General features: G+C 38.0%; 1 protein-coding gene across 1 annotated transcript in view; it reads right to left on the bottom strand.

The window, feature by feature from the left end:
- Nucleotides 1-16,058, bottom strand: part of UGGT1 (UDP-glucose glycoprotein glucosyltransferase 1) — a gene marked incomplete at its 5' end in the record, with an annotated part of 80,808 nt that overhangs the window by 22,530 nt on the left and 42,220 nt on the right. The window contains 2 exons of the mRNA XM_006902945.1: nt 1,515-1,675; nt 11,698-11,880. Coding sequence (XP_006903007.1) covers nt 1,515-1,675; nt 11,698-11,880 — 344 coding nt within the window. The remainder of the gene's footprint in view (nt 1-1,514; nt 1,676-11,697; nt 11,881-16,058) is intronic.

Genomic DNA, 16,058 nt, shown 5'->3' with positions numbered 1-16,058 from the left:
CATAAACAGTGCCACCCAAAGGTAATAAAGGAGGTCAGAATTGCTTCCACCATGGAAAGCTGGACCACTTCAGTAGACAGTGTCACAGACAAGAGCCACAGATAGGCAAGGGAGTAGAGAGGAAGCTCCCACTCACTTGTTTTAAGTTTGGATCTTAAGGACATTTGGCCAAGGGTGGCCCACATCAGGTCCTCGTGGCTGACAGGACTGACAGGCCCCAACTCCCAGCTGGAAACAAAGGAGAATGCTTCTACGATTCAGATCCTCCCAGAAGAACCGTCGGTGAGCATTAATATTACTTGTAAGAATATTAATTTTCTCCTGGACACAAGAACCTACTATTTGGTCCTAAAAGCCTTCTGAGGTCCCAACTCTTCTCACTATTTCTTAGTTGTTGGAATTGATGGAAAACCTCATAAGCAGTTCCTTAATTCACCTCTGCCTTGCATGTGGACTTCCGAGTTGTAAAACAACCCAGTGGTAGATGGAATTTGCTCCAGGACTTCAGAACAATAAATGACATAGTTGAGATTTCTACATCTTGTGGTTCCTAACCTTTATACTATAATAGACAAAGTGCTAGTTAATAGGCCTTTTATTTTAAGAACTACCTTCCCTCTCTAACTTGATTTGTACCACTGTTAGAACCTCTACTTGGAATATTACTGCTTTTTAATTTTTGACTCATGTACTTTTAACTTGTTAGTTTAATTTGTATCTTCTAGGCTACAACAGTTCCATGATGCATCTTCAAGGATATGAACATTACATGGCTAAGCACAACTGATAACAGTGCATCTAAATTCCAAAATCAATCTCCACAATAGTCTATGTGTTTCCTATTGCCAAAGAGGCCCTTTAGAGTTGTTGTTATGTGCCTTCGAGTTGTTTGCGACTAATAGCGACCCTATGTACAACAGCCCTAAACCTTGCTCTATCCCTTTAGAGTAGTGAGAGATGATCGTTCAGCGTCCCTTGTCAGCAGGAAGTAGCTAAGAGAATACGCTCTCCCCTTTCCCTTACGAATCAGGATGAAATCTCTCTTAAGGAGGAGTGATAGGGAATGGCAAAGGACACACTGACAAAGGAGATTAATGAGAACTGGTTTTGACAAGCACTGTGGCAATAGGTCAGTTAAAACAAACTTTCAAGGAATATTCAACCTGAATCCTTCTGATCATATGGAAATTTTTGAAAGTATTTCTTTGAGTTATTTGTTCTATTTGTTTGTTTGTGTATAAAGGATGCTCATCTAGATGATAACATAGTTATGATAAAAACAAAAGGGGGGAAATATGGGAAGCCAATACTAAATATTTGTAGTAAACTGAATGTTGTTTAAATAAAGGGGGGAAAAAGGAAAAATAAAAGCTACTGTCTCTCTCCTAAAGCTCTGGGAGTGTCTAGTGTGATCAGAAAGAACTAATACTTGGGGTAGGTATTAGCTGTCAGTTCTGAGCTTCTTGATTATGAAGAAATCTGAAGAGTATTTTTCAGAACTTCTTGTTTAGTACCTGATATGATACTTTCGCCCAGCCAAATGGCTGGCCCAGTATCCTGACTTCCAGAACCTGTAGCCATCCATCTCTCTTCGGCTATCACAGAAAGGAGTATAACCATAGGGAGCACCGTCCAAATTGAAATCTCTTAATTCTTTCAGATCTGTCCGTACAATCTGGAGAAAAGAAAATCCAGAGTCAATTTTAAAGTAAATATGCACTTAACTATACATTGTCCTTAAGATACAGGAGAGATGTATGCTGCATGGAGAGCAGAGTGCAATTAACAGCCCAAGGTCAACACATGTTCAGGTTGAGAGCAGATTCCTCTAATTAGTAGGTGGTTGCTCTCCATAAACTATAATACACTTAGTTTAGTTTGGTTTACATAATTTAAGTATTCAAAAGAGCAGAAAGAAAACAAATTAAAATTTCTAGCCTCTCTGTATCCTGCCTTCTTCATCTGTCAAATGAGAAAAATTTGTGGTACAGTTAGTGCTGAACAGGATTAAACATGGTCCTATTAGACACACCTACAAAGACGAATGCAAAGTTGCTCAAGAACCTTAGTCTTAAATTTAAAATCATCTATTATTCATCGAAGGAATAAAGTTATAATGAATTAAAAAAATTTAAAATCATGAAGATCCTGGAAGAAAGTATAGCAACAAAGTTTTAAAATATAATTTTGTTCATTGACAGATCATTGAACACAACAACAAACACAAAAGCAACAGAAAGCCCTGAGGACTCATAAAAGATTATATACTCAAGTTAATCAAAAGATCTTATCAATTATAGACTTGGGAAAATTATTTGAGGATGAGTGAACTGATAAAAGACCAATATTAAAAAAATATAGAAAATGAATAACAAAATGGTAAACAGCACAATAATAAATTTATAACAAATTCATAATGAATTAAATAATAAATTTGTCAAAACTTCCAACAAACAAAAAAAAGATGCTCAAAGCCATTAGTCATTGCTATCATTGTATTCCACTGAGTAAGGACCAAGTGACAACTAATCCTTCAGCAGGATTTTCGAAGCAATAAAAGCATGGGAAAACGGCCCATCCTTTTCCTGTGGAACAGCTAATAGACTCAAACTGTGAGCCTTGTGTTGGCAGTGCAATTCTTTACCACTAAGTCACCAGATCTCCCTCTGTAAGTCATTAGAGAGATAAAAATCCAAACTGAAATGAGACATCAATGCATCCTAGCTAAAATACTGACTTAAAAAAAACCCCAAAACAAAACAAAAGTAACAACAAATGTTGGTAAGTACATGAGGCAATTGAAATAGTTTCTTGCTAGTGGGGCTCTAAAATGGTATAATTGCTATAAAAAGCAGTATATTGTTCTAAAATACTAGAAACAGAAACAGTTTATGATGTATCAATTCTACCATAAAGTATACACCCTAGGTATCTAGTAAAAGAGACAGACAGATGCATACCTGTGCTCACTGCAGCATTATTTATAGTAGCATAAAAATGGAGTTGTACAATTTGATGGAGAGGGGTGAGGGAAACTGGAAGAATCTGTTCTTGAAAACAATGTATTCGATTTTGTAAATAAACTAGTATAATTTTTTTTAAAAGGAACCATCTCAAGTGCCCATCAACAAATGAATAAATAAGCAAAATGTGGTGTGTATATATGCACACACTACATTTTGGTATACTGTACAATCACAGAAAATATTGATTAGTCATCAGCATTGTTGTTACATGTTGTTGAGTCACCTGCTTAGGAGGCACAATACTAAATCAACCAAAAGGATAATTATGGTATGGTCTTTCTTGTACAAGAATTAGGTATACAAAGAATGATTAATGGTCAATGGTTGTTGCTAGGGATGGGAGTGATGAGAAAGAATTACACTTATTGGTGACAGGAAAGGCTGTACCAGATGTGGGTGCAATAAGTATTGGTTGACTGAACAATGCCAATAAAAAGCTCCTAAGAGAAAAAGATGTTTATTAAACTAAATGGCATATATAATTTGGAAACAACACCAGCAAATAAATAGCCATAAAAGGGGAGAGTGGCCACATATGCATGTACATAGGCATACGTGTGTATATATAGTCCAAGTGAACCTATACACACACTGATAGAAGTACATAAATACAAACCTTTGTTTATGCATGTAAGCACCTATGTCTTCTTATAGAAGATACAGTCAAAAAAAATTCTTAGGCATAACCAAACACTGTGTGAGATGGATTTTCTGAGCTTGAAAAATTTAAAATCTTAGTCACATGGGGAAAACGCAGTCAATTGATATGATACTGTTCAAAGAGGTGACATTCTGTATCCCAGTGAGGTGAGTAGTGTCTGGGGGTCTTTATGAGTTTGCCATATAAGTGTTAATCTCCACTATGTTGGAGAAAAGGAAAGAGAAGTCAATGCTTCAGAAGAAAACTACTCGAGAAACTTAGAAGCCTACATGAGCCAAGCCACTGAGACCAGAAGATCTAGCTGGTTCTCAGCTACACAACAGATAGACTGTGACAGAATGGGAAAAAGCTGTGGGACAATATTCAAATTTTTTTTAAAAGTCTCAACTTATTAGACCAATTGAGACTGTTGTTGTTAAGTGCCGTCGAGTTGCAGGTGATTCACAGCGACACTATGAAGGAGAGTCCTCAATGCTTGTGTCTCTTTCATCCTCTCTCCAGGTTCATAGGGTTTCCGGAGACAAACTATTATGGAAGTGGATGCCACTCCTGCTTCAAAGCTTGTTTTAATTGGGGAGCTCCACCTCACACTGTCTGCAATTGGGTAACCAACCATTAATGCATTTGATACATCAGTGTCACAGTGTTCAGCCTCACAGCAATCAGCATGGCAAGTGGACACACCAGGGCTATACGACCTATAGGAATGTTTGAAATAAAAACAATGAAAGACAGGTCGGAGGCCGTGGATTAATCACCCACCTTTGGCTTGGCAGCATTGCTTTTTGTCCACTGGGCCAACTGAACTCTCTATATGTTGATGTTATTGTTGTTAAGTGCCGTCAAGTCGCAGGTGACTCACAGCAACCCTATGAAGGAGAGTCCTGTTTGTTCTCCTGGTAGTCCATGGTATATTCAATACACTTTTCTAGCACCACAAATCCAAGGCAAGTAATTGCAAAGACCATGGCCTGTATCAGGCACACTTTAGTTTCCAGACTGACATCATTGCACTTCAGTACTTTGGCGAGGTCTCTGATAGCAGATTTTCCCAATGCAATTCATCTTTCTATTTCCTGGCTGCTGTTACCAAGAGTGCTGATTGCAGAGCCAAGTAAACGAAAGCTGTTAACAATTTCAATCTTTTCACCATCTACCATGACGCTGCCAATCGACCCAGTGGTGAGAATCTTTGTTTTCTTGATGTAGAACTTCAGGTTCTCCACCGTTTCAGCAAGCAGAGTTATGTCATCTGCATAATGCAGATTGTTGATGAATCTTCCACCAATTCTGATGCCACACTTATCCTCAAAGAGCCCAGCCTTCTGGATAATCTGTTCCTCATACAGACTGAAAAGATATGGAGATAGGGCACATCCCTGGTGTATACCCTTTCCCTATTCTGAACCTTGCAGTGTTTCCTAGCTCTGTTTTGACGACTGCCTTCTGGTCTAAGTATAGGCTTTTCATAAGCACAATCAAGTGTTCTGGGATTCCCATTCTTCTCAGAGTCAGCCACAGTTTGTTGTGATCCACACAGTCAAACACCTTTGCAAAGTCAATGAAACACAGACAGACATTCCCCTGGTATTCTCTGCTTTCAGCCAAGATCTATCCGATATTAGCTATTATATCCTTAGTACCATGGCCTCTTCTAAACCCAGCCTACACATCTGGCAGTTCTGTTGATTTGCTGTTCCAGTCATTTTTGGATAACCTTCAGCAGAATCTTGCTTGCATGTGGTTTTAATGATATTGTTCGATAATTTCCATACTCTCTCAGGTCACCTTTCTTTGGAATGGGAACAAATATGGATCTCTTCCAGTCGGTTGGCCAGGTAGTGGACCCCATTAAAAAAAGTATTTCTGTTAAACCAAATAGGGAGCTCTGGTGGCCTAGTGGTGAGGAACTACATTGCAAACCTAAAATATATGGTTCAAATCCACTGGCTTCTCTGCCCATGAAAGACGGGCAATCTCCTCCTATACATTTTGCTGCCTCTGAAAACCTGCTGGAGGGTAAGCTATGAGTTGCACATGACAACAAATTAGGCCAAAAGGATCAAGAATTACTCTAAAGGAAATCTAAAAATGGTGTGACTTCACAACAAATGACCAAGAGGTATATGAAAAGGTGGAAAGGGAATTATTAGGAGGAAGTCAGTTATAATCTCCACCCTCAAATATTTTGCTGGATACCAGCGGTCTTTATGACACCAATTGTCTTTTCCACAGGCCCTTTCGTCATCTCAGCTAATTTAGACAACTGTTATGATGGCTACATAGAACCCACAGACTGTACTCACAGTTACAGAATTAAGGAAATAATAGATTACACTTGAGGATTAGAAACAATGCACAGCCGCCTGCCTCTGGCAGTGTAGCTCCTTACCACCAGGCCACCAGAGTTCCCTATCTGGTCTAACAGAGAGCCTTTTAAAATGGAGTCTAGTACACACAGGTACTTTATTTTGTTTGTCAATATGTCCACAATCAATACTCTTGACATGAGCAGTAAGGAAATCAAAAGATAAACTGCACTGGGCAAATCTGCTGTCAGATACCTTTCCAGAGTACTGAAAAGCAACGATGTCATTCTAGAGATGATGGTGCACCTGATCCAGGCCATAGTATTCACAATTACTTGCTATGCATCAGAGAGCTGCATGACTAAGGATGACAGAAGAAGAACTGATGCCTTTGAGTTGCTGTGCTGGAGGAGTCTTGAACATACTATGGACCACCAGAAAACAAATAGGTCTGTCTTGGAGACGTAAAACCAAGTTTCTCCATGGAGGCTAGGGTTTTGAAACTCCATTTCACATACTTGGGTGTGTGGCCAAAAGAGACTGGTTCTTGGAGAAGGACATCATGTGTGTGGGTGGAGGGACAGCACAGGAGATGAAGACCCAGGATGAGATGGATTGATATAGTAACTGGGGTAAGGGGGGTTGGTGTGTTGGAATTAGTGAGATTGACTCAGGACAGGGCAGGCTTCAGAGATGCTGTACAAAGCGTCACTATGGGTCGCAGGCGACTTGATGGCACATAACAACAATATGTGTCTATCCATACCTTTGAGGGTCTTCCTTTATTTCACTGATCTCCCATTTTCCAAGCAAGATGTCCTCTTCCAAGGATGAGCTTCTCTTAGCAACATAACCAAAGTATGAGATACAAACCTTTGTCATCTGTGCCTCCAAGGAGCAATCTGGCTGCACTTTTTCTAAAACAGTTTGTTCCTTTGGCAGTCCACGGGATATTCAGTGCTCTTTTCTAACACCACAATTCAGAGGCATCAATTCTTCTATCATCCTTATTCACTGTCCAGCTCTCAGATGTTACGGAAAAAGTTACTGAATAGACCATGGCCTGAATCAGGCACACCTTAGTTGTCCACTTTATATCAAGCATGATGTCTTTATCCATGGCCTGCCCTTTTCTAGTAATACTGCCAGAGTATATGAGACAAAATTTTATCATCTTCATTTCTAAGGAGCAATCTGGTTACTTTCTGTTACAGCAGATTTATTTGTCCTCTAATCAGACCACATTATGTTCTGTATTCCTTGCTCATTATCCAGTTCTCTCAGGTAAATGTTTACCAACTGTCATCAAATTGGTCCTAACTCATAGTGAACTTCCACTGGATTCCTGGGGCTGTAAATATAATGGGAAGATACTGTCCACCTTTCTCCCATGGAAGAGCTGTGTATGTGAAACATGGGCCTGTTCGTTAGGAGAACACCACACTCCTGAGGTGCATGAAAAACATCAATGTATAGGGCAGGTGCTCCATTGTCCTCAAAGGGACATCTCTGCTCTTTAGTGCTTTAAAGTGATCTTTTTCAGAAAATGTATTCAATGCAACACATAGTCTGATTTCTTTGCTACTGCTTCCATAAGGGTTAATCATGGATCCAAGGAAAATGAAATCATTAACAATGTCAATCTTTTCACCATTTCTGTTTACCATGATGTTGTTTATTGATCTAGTCGCAAGGATTCTTGGGGGGGGGGGTGGTCTTAGAATCTTGCAAGAAGTTAAAAATTACTGGTCTCTAATTTGGAGGCCAGCTGGCTGGTTGACTAACTATATGAGATTCATATTTTTTCCTATTCCCAAGAAATGTGATCCAACCAAATATGGAAATTATTGAACAATATCATTATTATCACATGGAAGCAAAAATATTGCTTAAGTTCACCCAAAACCAGCTCAATTAGCACACTGACAGAGAACTGCAAGAAATTCAAGCTGGGTTAGAAGAGGCTGTGGTACCAGAGATATCACTGCTTATAAGAGACAGATCCTGGCTGAAAACAGAGAATATCAGAAGGATGTCTATTTGTGTTTTATTGACTATGCAAAGGCATTTGACTGTGTGGATAACAAATAATGGCTAACATTCAGAAGAATGGGATTCCAGAACACATTAATTGTGCTCAAGCATAACCTAACTCTAGACCAAAAAGGTGTTGTCTGAACAGAACAAGAGAACAACATTGCATCGACTAAAATTCAGAAAGGCCTATTAGATGTATACACTGAGCAAATCATTTGAGAAGCTGGATTTGACGAAGAATATGGCAACAGGATTGGAGGAAGACTTATCAACAACTTGCATTATGAAGATGACATCTTGGTGACTGAAAGTGAGGAAGGCTTGAAACAGTGCAGATTGCATCTCAACACCAAGAAGACAAAAATTCTCATCAATAGACCAACAGGCACATCATGATAGATGGAGAAAGGGTTGAAATTCCCAATCATTTCATCCTACTTGGATCCAAAATCAACACCCACAGTACCAGCAGTTAGGAAATCAGGAAACATACCACATTGGGCACGCTTGCTGTGAGGGATCTCCCCAAATTAATGGGGAACAATGATGTCACTTTAAAGACTAAGGTCCACCTGATTCAGTCTATGGTCTTTTCAAACACTTGCTAGATATATTCAATCATATATCTAAGAGGTGGATAATGAATAAGGATGACAGGAAAGAAGTGATGCCTTCTAACTGTAGTGTTGAAGAACACTGAATATCCCATGGACTGTAAAAAATCACAACCCAGATATGTCTTGGAGAAAATGTGGCCAGAGTTCTCCCATCCCATAGGCAGGAATGGTGAAACGTCATCTCACATATTTTGGATATGATGCTAACAAAGGTTATTCTCTGGAAAGGGATATATCGTGCTTGGAAACGTAGTCTAGGTGCATCAGAGGGAGATCTCAATGAGATTGACTGACACAGTGACTGCAGCAATGGGCTTAGGTATATTACAAATGATGAGGATGGCACAGGATAGGACAGGGTTCAGATCTGTTGTTTACAAGGTCACTATGAGTCATACTTGACTCAATAGCACCCAACAACAGCAACTTATTTGAAGCAAAAAAGTAAAAAGGAAAACAAGTGATGTATCTGAGTGATGTATCTCAGTCACAAAAGGACAAATAATGCATGATGTCACTGTTGTAAAACAGGACTGACCTCGGGGTTGGGGGAGACTGAGAAAGATGCATTTAATAATGTATACTGTATTGAAACAGATGAGGGAGAAAACTGTTTAAAACAGATATGTGATTAGGTATTTTTGTCATGACAGGAGTCCAGAGCAAAGGCTACATAGTAGAGTGGACCTGGGGGGAGGGATTGTAAAACAATGAAGGAATTTTTCTTTTACTTTTCCAAGAGGGTAGTGTATTGGGGGGAGGATTGGGAGGGGCGAAAAGTGCAACAATGAATGAATGGAAATCCAAAGTCTCTGTAAATTTTCACTGAAATTAATAATACATTTTAAAAAAACAAAACAAAAACAACAACAATAAAAAAGAATTTGAAAAAAAACCACAAAGCTGAACAAAGAAACTTCATTTGGTCCAACTATCCCACTGCTTGGAATATGCCTCAAGAAAACGAGAACTGAGACATAAATGGAGATTTGTACACCACTGTTCATAGCAGCATTACTTACCATCTCAAGAACATGGAAACAGCCCAGACGTCCAGCCACAATCCAATGGACTGAGAAATTGTAGTACATTCACACAGTGGAATATAGCACTCAGGAGCAACAATTCTGAAAATTACTTATAACTTGGGAGGGACTGGTAAGCATTATGCTGAGTGAACAAACTCGGTTTTCTAAAGACAAATACCATATAAGACCATTGTTGTAGAAATAGAATGATAACTACCAAAACATCTATGAGGATCTACAGGGGGCATGGTAGGAGCAGAAGGGTAAGGGTGGGCAGGGGTGTATCACAGGACCACACAGTTTTATTCATGGAGGGAGTGGTACATGAAGGAAATTAGAAAGATCTGGCAGGGCTCAGGAAAGAAAGGGTAATTGTGGGCATAGTTCAGTGTTGATTAATTTTATAAAATATAACAACTGGAAATGATTGTATGACACAATATTAACTAAGAATAGTATAAAACAATGTATATTAACTTTGTAAGCAAAACAATATAAAATAAAAATTTATTTAAAAAAATGAAAAAAAAAAAAAATCTCAAAGAATGAACTCGTCTACAGGACAAAGAGGATACATGAACTATAGCCTCACCTACCAGAAAGCCAGAATGGTGTCTGGCTACACTGCTGATATTGCTAGCCAGGCCCACAAAAGAGAGACCTGAGAAATTGGAAGGAAAATGCAGAAGAGAAACTCAAATTTCTAAAAGTACAAACCCAAAATATCAGATGTAATGAACTGGTTGAGAGTGGAGAATTATCCAAGACATGAGTTCACCATACAGCTAAATAACAAGATTGGCTCAAAAGATAAAAATCACAGTATGTACTATGCCCCCCTTTTGGAAAAAAACCCCACAACATCACAACAACAAACCACACCTATATGAGATCAAACAGTCAAAAACTACTTCAAAATAAAAATGAGAGTGTAAAGGGCAGTCAAACTAGATTAGCAGTATGGAACAACCAGAATGAAAATACTGAGAATGTTCACATATTGTAAAGAATGTTACAAATGTCATGGAACAACTTCTGTAGAAATTGTTGAATGGGAATCTAAATTACTGTGTAATCCTTCACTGAAAAATATAATAAAATATTATGTAAAATTACCTCTGGAAATCCTATGAAGCTGGAGAAAGGATGAAAGTTATATGTTTCCAGGTCTTTCATTCATAGAGGGTCACTATGAGTCGCCTACAACTCGAAGGCACTTAACAACAATATACATATACAAGAAGTCCATGGATAATGAGCAAGACTTGTTCCTAAGCATGTCTTGAAGAATTTGTAGATCAGTATGAACATTATATATAGTTCTTCTTAGCTTTCTTTATTTTAGTGTAAGAAAAATGGTGTGGTGGTGCTGTGGTTAAGGTATTCTGTTGGAAACCAAAAAGTCAGTGCAGAGAAAACCAGAAACAGCTTTGTGGACACAGATGAGACAGTGTTTCACAAAAGGACAGGTGGGAGGGCACCTTTACTTGGTCATGCAGGATTGTTATCATTGGTCAGTGGGCTTCAGTTTTTGTGGGGGAGTTTAGTCCAAGATAACAGCAAAAAAATTTCAATGATCTAAAAGCTCCATGTGTTGCACAATGAATAAGCAAGACCAAAGAAGGGGAAAACAATTTCAAATAATATAAAAACTGCATGTGCAGTAAGTGAATCTGATGAACATGAAGAATTTGTTCCAAGAAGCAGGTGATTCAATCATTTCAGAATGAGCGTGAATTTACGTGACTAACACAGGGCTAAGACTGCCCTTCTTTGAAGGGTACATTCACAGTCTTGTACAGAAAATGAAAGATAAAACACTCCACAAGAGATATGACGAGAAGATGCAAAAGAGATCTAGTAAAAAACATGTCAAATGAAGGAACATCTTTCCATTTTCTAAATAATGTTAAAGCATGTCACACTTCCATGACTGTAAAAAGAAAATAAACATCATTAAACATACACACACAGTCCTCCTTACTTTTCTTTCTTTTTCCTTCCCATGAAAGAGCTCACCTGGTCAGCATCCACAAACAGGAATTTGTCAACAACGAGTGGAAAGAGGACGTCCAGGAAGAGGATCTTATAACCCCAGATGATGCGCTGCTTCTCTGTCTGCTGATGAAGCCATCGAGGCCACTTGTACTGAACAAGTTCATACTGGAAATTATATTCAATTGCCATGTAAGGTATAAATTCCTATTTGTAGACACAGGGAATAATAAAGAATTCATTAATTCAATTAAGAAATTGACTTTAAAAAAAAAAGAAATTGACTTCATAAATTAAAAGAAACACTACAATCAGGGCAGAAGTAAAACATATCCCTAACTCACTTGTGACTATGTAAAAAGGAAGAAAAAAACCCAACCTTTTAAAGACTTTCTGCACAAGAAATGGCAAACATAATTAAGTGATGGCTTTTAGAAAACAAATTTATATCTATTTGAGTATCCAAGGTGAAATGAACTTTTATCCTATTTGTTGAAATTTCCTTTTTAAAAAAATGATTATAAGCCTCTCTAAGAGTTTTCCAACTAACAACAAAAATGGGAAAATTCAACTACAGGCAGTCCTGGGCTATAAATGTGGACTATGCACAACTTAAATCTCTATCAAACCTATTGTATTAAAAATTTGAAGTATATACAATCATCAATATCAAGGGTGACTTTGTGACATGCATAAAAAAAATCATTACTACTTTATACTACAAAGTAACATGTTGTTGTTAATTGCCTGTTGGGTCTAGCACAACTCATAGTGACTCTAAGAACAAAAAGTCTGAAGCCTTTCTAGAATTACAGTCATTTTTCAAAGTTCATAGAGTTTCCAGAGGCATGTTATTTAGGAAGTGGATGCCACTCCTGCTTCCAAACTTATATTTAAACTGGGAGCTCCACTGAACACTGTCTAACATGGGTAACCATATGGCATGACACCCCTATCGCACAAGGTTCAGATTCAAAGCAGGAGCCGGTTATCTCCACCACTGAAGGATGCTAACAAGAGGCTGAGATGATGGGTGATTAGGTCACCAGGGCAGGGGATGCATGGGTGGGGCACCAGATTGGTTTGGAACTGCACATCCATACTGAGGGCACCATCAAGACACATGGAGGCAGTGATGAAGACACAATCTGACTGATGAGTTGGTTGAGACTGACGCAGGTAGGGCACTCAGTGTCCAGGTTGCAGTAACAGATATCTTATATGGTCTTGTTTTCCACCATGAAGGCACAGTCTGAGTGTTCCAGGGTGGTGTGAGTGGTTAAAATAGAGTTATAAAGTAACATAAGTAATTATATTATGTTAAAGTACTGTATTACCATGTTAAAAATGCTTTTAGTATATATTGAGCATTTTACTTAATATTTTTTATGCACATAAAGATACCGAAACCCAAATAAACCGCTGTTAACATGATTCAGACTCAAAACCACCCTGTAAAATAGAGTAGCACTGACCAATTGGTTTCTAAGGCTGTAAGCACATACATAAGCAGAGAGCTTTATTCTGTGTGTGCAGAGTGGCTGACAGATTAAAAATATTGACTGTTCAGTTAACAGTCCAACACTTTAATCCAATACAACACCAAGACATTAAGACAAACATTAATTAACTGATGTTAGGTATGAACCACACTTAAGTTTTCTGAGTAGAGATTCAATATAAAGACAGATTAGGCATACAATTCGTGTAACCCCTGGAGAATGCTAGCATTTTGGACAAGTAATCCTCATTAAAGAAGAAATCTTTCAGATGCTAAATATGTATGTACACACTCAGCATTCTCTACGTACAGATACAGATTGTACTGGCAGATACAATCAATTACGGTTAAAAAATATTCAGAATAAAAATGGACAAATTAAGTACTTAAAGGCAAAGGGGAATCAGAAAATGTTACTTATATAAAATTTATATGCTATTAGATAGTTTAAGAGGTGATTAAGTATGTAAGAAAATGTAGGATGTAGAGATATATTACACCATTTTATATAGAGATATTGAGTATTTACAGATTTGAGTATAAGGGATCCCACAGATTCTATTCTGAGGGATAATAGTTCAATGGACAACTGTACTTTCATAGGCCTATGCTATTCTGTTGTTCTACAACAAAAACCCAATAAACCACGAAGCACATACAGGAGATAACCCTGGAGTCTCAAGCATCAAATTATAGGAAAAAGAATTAGATTAAAACCTAAATGAAAAAAGAAACTTAAAAGTTGTGACAAGGGGAGATAGAAAATATAGGTGCCTTGCACTGGATGGACCAAAGAATAGATCTGAATGATGACAAGACTGTACAAAGCCTAAGCATTCCATGTGGCACCATCAATAAGAACAACTTATATTTGCATAGAAATGTAGAAGAGGAAGAGACTCACAAAAAAAAGTAATAAAATAAAAATGAAGCACCACAGACATCTCTTTCTAAGCAAAAATAGCAATGTTCAATATGACAGCAAACAACAAATGTTGGCTAGGGTGTAGAGAGATTGGAAGTCACATAGAAAACTGGTGGAGATGTGAAATAGGATGACAGTGTGGGACTACCTTAGAAAGTTGGGAACAAAATTATCATTGGATGCAGCAATCACACTAAAGATGAGCTGTGACACAAACTGGCACAAACACCCTTGTTTATTGCAGCAACAGTTACACTAGTAAGAGCCAGAAACAATCCAAGTGTCCATCAATGGAGGAATGATTTAAGAAACTATGCTCGGCTCCACGGTCAACACTCTTGACACCAGTAGCCAGGAAATAAAAAAATGTATTGTGATGGGAAAGTCTGCAGTTAGGGACCTCTCTAAAGTACTCAAGAGCAATGGTGTCTCTCTGGAGACTAAGGTGCGCCTGATATAGGCCATGGTTTTTGCAATCATTTGTTATGCATCAGAGAGTTGGACAATGACTAGGGAGGATAGAAGGAGAATTGACGCCTTTGAGCTGTGGTGCTGGAGAAGAGTATTGAATGTACCATGGACTGCCAAGAAAACAAACAGATTCATGCTAGAGAGGGTTAAACCAGGCTACTCCTTGGAGGCAAGGATTCTGGGGCTTCGTCTGACATACTTTGGACATGTTGTAAGGAGAGACAGGTCTTTAGAGAGGGACATCATGCTGGGTAGAGTGGAGGGACAGTGCAGGAGGGGAAGACCCTCTCTGAGGTGGATTGATTCAGTGACTGGGGTAATCGGGATGGGTGTGTCAGAGGCAATGAGATTGGCACAGGATAGAGCACGGTTTAGGGCTGTTGTACATAGGGTTGCTATGAGTCGCAAACGACTCGACGGCACATAACAACAACAAAACAACAATTGAACATTCACACAATGGAGTTATCATGTATCAGTTAAAAAAAAAATCAAGAATTCGTGAAATACTGCATATCATGGATGAGTCTGTAATTCCAGGTGACATAATTTAGTAAAAAGAAGAGGGGAAGATATTATGGTATAAGACCACTAATATAAAAAGGTAAAGAAAGGTTTAAACACAGAACTAATCTTAGAGGATAATAGAGATGAGGAGAGAAAGAGAAGTAAAAATAAACAGATCAGATGTGGAAAGAAAAAGGAAAGCTAAAAAAAGTTTGATGAGACATTATTATAAATTACTTAATCAATTCTAACTTGTAAAATAAATGTTCAGATGAAAAATTAATATGATTTGTAAACATTTACGTAAATAAAAACAAAACAAAACAGATCTAGGGGTTTAAAATTAAAGAAGTTAAGAATAAATTTCAGGATAGCCACCAAGAAAATGATGTAGCCCTCTTAACAAAGAGTGCCAGCCAGAAAAGTGGATAAGAAGCGACAGTGCACTCAAAGGTACACAGCTGGAACAAACTCCTGAAATTTTTGGTGTCAACAAATTCTTTTTGTTAGAGTGATTCTGTGTATTCCTTTCTTCTTCCTTTTATGCTTTCAGGATCATTCAAGATTTTGCCCATAGCATCTCTCATTATTGCAACTCAAGGCTTAAATTTGTTTTCTTGTTCTTTCAGTTTGAGAAATGCCAAGTGCGTTGTTCATTTTATAGTCTCCAACTCCAGTTTTGTGTGTACGTTCTGTTATAATATTTTGCTCTGTCTTCTCAAAGTGCCCTTTGAAATCTTCTGTTCAGCTCTTTTACTTTGGTATTTTATCCGTTAGTTTTGGCTTATTGATGCCCTAGTGCGATTTTCAGAGTTTTTTTCCTAATACTATTTGATCTTTCTCTCTTCTCTTTCTTCTCAATATTTTGCTCTCTTCATGGATGATAACTTTGATTTTATCCATAACTCATCTGATCATTAGTTGCCTAAAACCTACTCTGGAGATGATACTATAATTCAGGTGTGATAGACTAACGGTCCT

This window comes from Elephantulus edwardii, unplaced genomic scaffold (genome assembly GCF_000299155.1).
Source record: "Elephantulus edwardii isolate Elephantulus edwardi_28Jun2011 unplaced genomic scaffold, EleEdw1.0 scaffold00475, whole genome shotgun sequence".
In the NCBI taxonomy this organism is placed as follows: Eukaryota; Metazoa; Chordata; class Mammalia; order Macroscelidea; family Macroscelididae; genus Elephantulus; species Elephantulus edwardii.
This window is presented reverse-complemented; position numbering and strand designations above follow the sequence as displayed.